Below are 9,053 nucleotides of genomic sequence, written 5' to 3' on the forward strand. Positions count from 1 at the left end.
TTTAAAAAAAAACACAATAGCTAAAGTGCTTTTTCAGCTAAAGTGGGGGCTAAAGTGAAGGGATATAAAAGAGTTAAAATAATTTCTGTTGAGATAAAAATAATTTTTTTTTTTTAAATGTGATTATTTCTAATAAGAAATTGCCACACCAATGTGGCTTCTGTGTAATGTTATGTTACAGCTATTCAAATAAAATGTATGTTTTGCGACATAAAATACATCTGGGAACGACATTAGCCTGACTGAATATCAACAGCGCAAATGATTCTCTATAGTGCAAAAAAAGGTTCTTCAGGCTATCAAAATGTTCTTTACTCTCTTAAAAATAAAGTTGCAGGAAGAACCAAAAAGAGGTTTAAACAGTGATGCCATACTGTAGAAGAACCATGTTTGGTTTTCCAAAGCAACCTTAATATAACCAATAAATGGTTCTTAAAAGGGCACGGTGGCTTAGTGGTTAGCACGTTCGCCTCACACCTCCAGGGTTGGGGGTTCAATTCCCGCCTCCGACTTGTGTGTGGAGTTTGCATGTTCTCCCCGTGCCTCGGGGGTTTCCTCCGGGTACTCCGGTTTCCTCCCCCGGTCCAAAGACATGCATGGTAGGTTGATTGGCATCTCTGGAAAATTGTCCGTAGTGTGTGATTGCGTGAGTGAATGAGTGTGTGTGTGTGTGTGCCCTGTGATGGGTTGGCACTCCTTCCAGGGTGTATCCTGCCTTGATGCCCGATGACGCCTGAGAGAGGCACAGGCTCCCCGTGACCCGAGGTAGTTCGGATAAGCGGTAGAAGATGAATGAATGGTTCTTAAAAAGATTTTCTTAGCCCTATTAATTTAGAACCTTTTCAGTCAAAGAAACCTTTTGTTTTCCAATACAGAGTACCTTTTGTTCAATGAAAATGTTCCATTAACATTCACCATGACAAAGAACCATTTAAGAACCTTTGTATGGCAATAAAAATAGGGGTTCTTTTAAGAACAATTTACTGACTTCTGGGAACCAAAAATTCTTTGTATGGCATTTCTGTGATAAAAAGTTTTTTAGCTATATAGAACCATTTTAGGTTCTATATAGCACCATTCCTTTGAAGAGTTTACCAACCAAGAAACCACTGTTGGAGTGGACAAGCTAGAAACAAATGTAGGCACTAGAACCTTGACAGAATATAAGGCCTAACAGTACACTAGCAATACAGAACAAGAGAGAAATTATGATGTCAGATCTGACTGGTTAAGGCACTAGATGAAAAATAAAAATATATCCTTCGAAAGGATATTAAAGAAACATGACACCTGACATGATGATACAGAAGACTTCCTCAATTAGAAAATGGGCCCTAGAGAAACTTGTCCATTGGAAAAACAAATCTTTTTAGTATTGTTTTGATCTGCCTGTTTCAGGTAATCCTGGATCCTCATCTGACGTGTGAGAAGCTCAAAGACGTTGCATACGTTCTTCCCCTACCCGTCCCTCAGCCACACTCCACATCATGACCGTCGCTACAAGTGACCACATGGACGAAGCTGGGGCTCATCCGGGTCAACCTCAGGACACGTATGACCCGGAACCAGACCACGAATGCTGCGAGCGAGTGGTCATTAACATCTCAGGCCTCCGATTTGAGACACAGCTTAAGACGCTCTCTCAGTTCCCTGATACTTTACTCGGGGACCCTAAAAAGAGGATGCGCTACTTTGATCCGCTAAGGAACGAGTACTTTTTTGACCGGAATCGACCCAGCTTCGATGCTATTCTGTACTATTATCAGTCCGGCGGACGGCTAAGGCGGCCGGTTAACGTCACGTTGGATATTTTCTCAGAGGAGATCCGCTTCTATGAACTTGGTGAGGAAGCCATTGAGATTTTCAGGGAGGATGAAGGATTTATCAAAGAGGAAGAGAAACTTCTGCCAGAGAATGAGTTTCAAAGGCAAGTGTGGTTGTTGTTTGAGTATCCAGAAAGTTCTGGTCCAGCCCGGATTATTGCCATCATTTCCGTTATGGTCATTTTGATTTCGATCGTCAGTTTCTGCCTAGAGACACTACCTATTTTTCGTGATGAGGACATGGAGAAGCACAAAACCTACATCCGCGACTCCAACTCCACAGCCAGCTACAAATCCCCCTACTTCACTGACCCCTTTTTCATCCTGGAGACACTCTGCATCATCTGGTTCTCCTTTGAATTCCTTGTCCGTTTCTTTGCCTGTCCAAGTAAGGCAGGCTTCTTTGTGAACATCATGAACATCATTGACATTGTTGCTATCATTCCATATTTCATCACACTGGGGACCGAATTGGCCGAAAGTCCAGAAGATGCTCAACAAGGTCAACAGGCCATGAGTTTAGCAATTCTCAGAGTGATCCGATTGGTGCGAGTCTTTAGGATCTTTAAGCTCTCCCGCCACTCAAAAGGTCTTCAGATTCTGGGTCAGACTCTCAAGGCGAGTATGCGAGAACTGGGGCTTCTTATCTTCTTCCTGTTCATTGGAGTCATCCTCTTCTCCAGTGCTGTGTACTTTGCAGAAGCAGACGAACCAGATTCACAGTTTGTCAGCATCCCGGATGCTTTTTGGTGGGCAGTCGTATCTATGACCACAGTAGGATATGGAGACATGGTTCCCACCACCATCGGGGGTAAAATTGTCGGTTCGTTGTGTGCCATCGCCGGTGTCTTAACCATAGCTCTTCCAGTCCCTGTCATCGTGTCCAACTTTAACTACTTCTACCACAGAGAGACAGAGGGAGAGGAGCAGGCACAATACCTCAATGTGACCAGTGTCCCTAAGATCGACTCGACAGAGGATCTGAAAAAGAGCCGGAGCGTCTCCAGCCTAAGCAAATCCGACTACATGGAGATCCAGGAAGCTGTAAACAACAGCAACGAGGATTTCCCTGAAGAGAACCTCAAAACTGGCAACTGCACGCTTGCTAACACCAACTACGTCAATATCACCAAGATGCTCACTGATGTATAGCTGAGTAGAGGACTAATTGTATTGCTTTTAGGGAAGGTATAAGCCATGTTGATCCATGTTGTTTCTATGGCTTCAGGATGCTGAAGATCAGAAAGACGCTGCATTTGAAGTGGCAGATGATCAACAGATCTGTTGAAGAATGTGAAAATTTCCAGTTGTACTGGATTTGAGATAAATCTATGCGCGCTAACCATGCCCATCACCATAACCTTAACAATTCATCAACTAACTGCAACGGGAAAACCTATCACTTATTTAAAATCGGGAGACCATTCCCTCATCCCTGCTTGTAGCCAAAAATTCGTAGCCAAACCACTAAAAATGCTAGCAAAGGTAGCATAAGGGACCATCGCTAAACTGCCAACTCAACTAAACGAGGACTTTCCTCTTCACTGATAAACGAAGAGCTATAATAAAGAAAAAAAAAAAAAAGAACGTGGATAACACAGTAAAAGCATACTGCCAGCCACTGCAGAATTCCACATGTAACGTAACATTCCTCTCTGTGAGCCGTAAAACCATGAAGGTACAGGTACAGGTACAGTCAAGTAAAAAAATCAAGTCCACTACCAAGAAATGGTGTTATTTCCTCAGTTATCAAACACTACCACAGTGACCAGAACTGACTTCAAGAATATCAGGTGTTATTTGTTAAGAGCTGACGAAACTTAACCTGAGGAAATGTTTGATAACGCTCGAGGAAATAAAATCATGGTCAGATTTTTCTACTTGACTGTACTGTATGTGATTATGGATGTGAAATGTGTCTCATATTTGTGCAATATTTATTCATGCCATTTTTTTTTATTACTTCCTAAGTTGTATTTCAGCAATGTGACAGTATTCTTCTTTTTCGTTTCTTTTTTTTTTTTTTTTTCCTTTTGATTTTCTTTTCTCTACCAGGGCTTGTTGCTAGAACTTCTAAAATGGAATGATGTTCTTTAGGGTAGTAGACCTTCTGTTTTTTTGCCCGGGTTTGGTCGATGGCATTTAAAGGAAATTTTTCATTGCTTTTATATACAGTAGACGCTTTTCCACCGAAGAACACAGAGAAGGCTGATGTTGTGTTATTGTTTAATTTCTTTATTGTTTTGCAGTATTGGGTGAATATTTGGTTGCCACTAATGAAAGGGCTGGTACAGTATTTAACAAGAAGCTACTATCTGGCAGATTTAATGGAGATTTTTGTAGTGTTTACCTACAAAGCCATGGACACACCGTGGTATACTGCACACGCTAGCCACTATCTGTATCTATATGTTTATCTATCTATATGATATAAAGCCGTAGTGGGCGAAATGGAAAGATATTTTGTTTTATTAAATATGGATTCAACCACTATATTTTGAAAGGCAGAGCTAGAAACACAGCTGTCAGAATATCATTAATTAATGATTACGCTGTAAATTACACAGCACACTGATTAGCCATAACATTAAAATCACCTGCCTAATATTGTGTAGGTCCATCTGTTTGGTGCCACCAATACAGCTCTGGGCCATCAAGGCACAGACTCCACAAGACCTCTGATGGTGTGCTGTGGTATCTGGCACCAAGATGTTAGAAACAAGGCCTTGTTGTGAGGTGGAGCATCCATGTATCAGGCTTCTTTGTCCAGTACATCCCAGAGATGCTCCAGGAAAATTTCTGCAGAGTGCACATTTTCTGCCAAAAAGTGGCAGAATTGGCGAGTACCGTTGCCATGAAGGCATCTGCAGCAATGTTTATGTAGGTGGTAATTTTCAACATCAGTAACATCCTTTTTTTTTCCCCAGAAGAACATCTGATACCCACAGGAAGTTGTGATGCACTGTGTGTTTTGGCACCTTTCTATCAACCTATCTACCTATCTATCTACCTAACCCTAACCCTACATTTACTATTCTGTAGGATCGGTCTTGACAGATTATTTTTCACTTCCCATGTGCACCAGTGAGCCTTGAATGTCCGTGGCCCTATCTTTGGTTCACCAATTGTCCTTGCTTGGTGCACTTTTGGTATTTACTAGCCAGGAACACTTCACAAAATCTACTGTTTTGACACTTGTCAAAGTCACTCCTTATGCTTGCCCGTTTTTTCTTGATTCCGAAACATCAAGTTTGAGAACTCGCGGTTTGAGGTGCAATCCTACTCTTAGTTTAGGAATTGCTTCATAAAAATCTAGAAGTATCTCAGCAGTTTTGAAAAGTTTTTTTTTTAAAGTGCAGCATTAGGAGGCTTTAATAAAGAACGTGGACACTGAATCAAGATACAATTATTTGCGAATACAACCGCAATTGTGCAATTTTAAACCTCAAAATTATTCCCTCATCCACGTGCCACTAGAAGCAGTTGCAAAATGAACCACTAGTAACATACTGCACTGCCTCGAATATAAATCACGCTAGTTAGCTAAACGCAGGTTGTTAAAATAGTCCACAAGATTGTTGGTTATACTGTAAGGCTTGTGTATAGCCAATTTGCAATGTTCTTGGCCTGCCAGTGATTCCTAGCTAACAGGAATGTACAGTACCAGCTCTGGAGCAGTAGGTATAATTATGTTGGCTTTGTAGAAGCCAACATTCTCTTTTCCTATTTAAGCTTAGACAAAAATTTATCAAGAGTAACTCCTCCTAGGGCTTTCGAGCCACATTCACCAAATTCGGATATGTTGTAGACCCTGGTCTGAAGTTTGTTGCTATTACTTTTCTAAGTGATCCGACTACCGGTACTTCCGAAACCGGGTCTCAAAATGGCCTTTTTTCCTATAGACTCCCATTATAAACTTTGGAGGTTTATAACTCGGCAAGCTTTCGAAATATCTACACCAAACTCGGCCAGCTCCTTTAGGGTGATACTCTGAACAAACTTTTAAATTGGTGTACCGACTGGCCTTTCGGTTGTGCCGCAGCCCCGCCCCCAAAATATGCAAAATCAAAAAGCTTTTTACAACATGGACATGTGACATATCAAAACACTCAGAACAATGAGGGGAACTTCCTCACGGGTATTCTGATGACGTCACGAGACAAAAAGAAACACTGACCCTTATGTCCACTCACCTCCAAAACGCACCGCCCTTTGCGAATACTTGCATCGTCAAAGCCAACATCAAAGTTTGTCGCGACGAACTTTACAAATCTAGTTGTTCTTGCGGTGGAAACACATCTATTGTCAGAGCAATAATATGACAGAAAAACTTTGTTATTTAAAGGATGCATCAGTATCATATGGTGAGTACATGATGAAGAAAATGCGACGCAAAACAACTGATAATTGAACAAGTGATAAATAGCCCATTCAATCGGTGAATCAGAAATTTCTTCATGACATCACTGCAAGTCTTTTTTTTTTATTTCTAAGTGCTTAGCATTCATCTTGATCACACAATCACAATAAAGCTAGCTATTGTCCCCAGCTTTAACTAGCTTAATGCTAATGTTAATGCTAGCTATAGAATGTTGACTAGTGCTTTAACATGAAGATAGTTAACTAAACTAGCTAACATTAGATAGATCAGCTAGGCCAGATGCTAGATTTAATTATGTAAATTATATGATGCTGTAGGCTGGAATTTAAAAAAAAAAAAAGGTAGCATTGATGTCATAGGAATCTGATACTGAACTTTGAACTTTGCAAAGCCCTGATAGAAAAGAAGCTGGAGAATTAAATCTTAATCTTTCTTTAATACAGGTCATCAAAGAGATCTCACTAACTAACTCACTGCCACTTTAAATGACCTGTATATATATATATATATATATATATATATATATATATATATATATATATATATATATATACTTTTTTTTTCCATATGTGAATGATTTTCATTTCTCTCACGAAAAAAAAAATGTCAGATGCTGGTGAAACCTGTATGTAAAAAAATACAGACCTGCTTACTCAAGACACCTTTTATATAAGATAGGATATAATAGTGCATGCATGGTTAAAAACATTCCCTGTAGCATGCATGAGGTACGAAAACTACTTAACTCACCAATATAGTAATAAGTATTCCTATCACTATCGGTATCTATGAATATTTTCTCTGTGAGATTAACAGTATGTGCAATATAGAAATAATCTGTGCCGTGATTTTCTTTTCTTTTTTTTTTTTTTAAGAAATTCTGTTTTTTTTTTTTTTTTTTTTGGTTTGTATTTTTTTTTATATATCATGTTCTTATGAAAGTGCTAGTCTACACTTTCAGGGTCTCACTGCAGGAAGGTTTTCTGTTTCTCAATTAGATGCAGCAGCAGCATGTGACGTTCTGTAATGTTTTTCACAAAAACCAGCCATGCGGTAAAATTTTATCCAGTGTTGCCAACGGAAAACCAAACCAAACATAAACAAGTTCTTTGAATTTAAGCACAAAGTAGCACACAGAAGAAGAGTTATATGCAATATTCACGTAAAAAAAAAAACTGCCCCAGTTCTTAAGCCAGCTGTGCAATTCTCAATATTTCCTAATATTTCTCAGAATAAACAATCCATCTTCATTTTCTACTAACAGAAATCCAATCCTGTGTCTCAAATCGCATACTGTATATATATGAATTTTACATATCTAAAATGAATCTAGGAAGTCAGCCCACAGTACACGTGACATTGAGTGCACAAGAACTTGATCAATGAGTTAATAAATGCTACGAATATAATTATTACATTTCTTAATTCCGTTGAATACATACATGACAATCGTAAAGTTTTCTGCGCTACTCTTAATTATTTTTATTTCTTATTAAACTTATTTTAATTAACCATTTATTTGAACACGCTGACAAACTTTGCATAGCTATCGATCCGACGACTTTAAACCTGCGACTCGGATCTGTGAAGTTACATCCTGCTTGATGTTTCCGACTATATTCCATCATCTGTAAACAGACACATATGAATAACAAGTACACTACATTCAAAGCTCTCCACAGTGAAAGGTCGGTAAATATCGTAGCTACGCCTTTTGTTTCGTTTTCTCTGCTAGTTGATTATAACAGGTAGACTTAATATTGTCTACCACTAACAATGATTGTCTCCCTGACTGTTAGCATGAGATCACATTGAAAGTTGACCTGTATTTCTTTGTATATAGCAGTTAATATAACTGCTTTTTTATCTAAACAACCAAGAATCAGACCAAACGCGAATAAAATTAACTTAGCCGAAAAGTGAATTCACCGAAGGGGAAAGGACGGGAAAGACGTTCATTTGATCGTCAACTGAATCAAAAAGTATGTAGAGAATCTCTGATGTGCTAATCTTTTTTCTGTAAAAGCAAAGCGAAAATGTTTGAATGATTGAAATGAAGATTTCTTCCTTTAGCATGGAGAAGCCTCAACTTCCAATATATGCTCCGACCTAAAGTTTTTTCCGCTACGATTCTCTCCTGCAAGGATTTTCAACTTAACAGTCTCCAAGTGAAGCTATAAACATTGCTAATGTCATAATATTAAATTCAATTTTATTCGGATAGCGCTTTTAACAGCTTTACAAGTATATAAATATACCGAGTAAAAACTATGAAAATTTACACTAATGATCAAGTCAGAGGTGATGATGGTGAGGAAAAATCCCCTGCCATGATATAAAGAAGAAACCTTGAGAAGAACCAGGCTCAGAAGGAAACCTCATCTAGGTGACACCAGATAGAATGATTATAAATTATTTAAATAAATTGTGTACTATATGGTCTAAAAGTTGTTGCAGTTGTTTAAACAGGAGTTTGATGCAAGTACGCAAACAAAGAAAAGTAACATCGATGTGGCATTGAAAAGGAAACATACAGTATTAGTTCATATCTGTTATTCGTTTCAGTTATTCGAGTCCATCACAAATCCTCTGTCAAATCCTACATTAGGACAGAAGTATGCAATTTGAGACACATCTGACTTCCAGCTCCATTTCGAAATCGAGTTGCTGTTGTTTAAGATACTGTAACTGAACGACTGCCAGGTCAGGAGTGAAAGACAGACTCATGCTGTAACACAATGACAACCTTCTTGTAAATCATGTTCATTCAATTCTACTGTTACAAACGCTTTTATTTTTGTCCTGATGAGAAGGCTGCAAGGTTATCAGCTGGTGGAACCTGTGGTTTC

The 9,053-nt window shown here is 38.8% G+C and overlaps 1 protein-coding gene across 1 annotated transcript; it reads left to right on the forward strand.

Annotated features, from left to right (window-relative positions):
• Positions 1-1,487: 1,487 nt before the first annotated feature.
• Positions 1,488-3,041, forward strand: kcna2b (potassium voltage-gated channel, shaker-related subfamily, member 2b). The gene has a single exon (XM_060893514.1). It carries the CDS (start codon positions 1,488-1,490, stop codon positions 2,973-2,975), a length of 1,488 nt encoding a protein of 495 aa, XP_060749497.1. The 3' UTR covers positions 2,976-3,041.
• The last annotated feature ends 6,012 nt before the right edge of the window (positions 3,042-9,053 follow it).

Source organism: Tachysurus vachellii, chromosome 19, assembly GCF_030014155.1.
Source record: "Tachysurus vachellii isolate PV-2020 chromosome 19, HZAU_Pvac_v1, whole genome shotgun sequence".
Taxonomy (NCBI): Eukaryota; Metazoa; Chordata; class Actinopteri; order Siluriformes; family Bagridae; genus Tachysurus; species Tachysurus vachellii.

Bases quoted from the DNA above. Each gene is read 5' to 3' on its own strand.
- kcna2b (XM_060893514.1), top strand. From the start codon at position 1,488: ATGACCGTCGCTACAAGTGACCACATGGACGAAGCTGGGGCTCATCCG.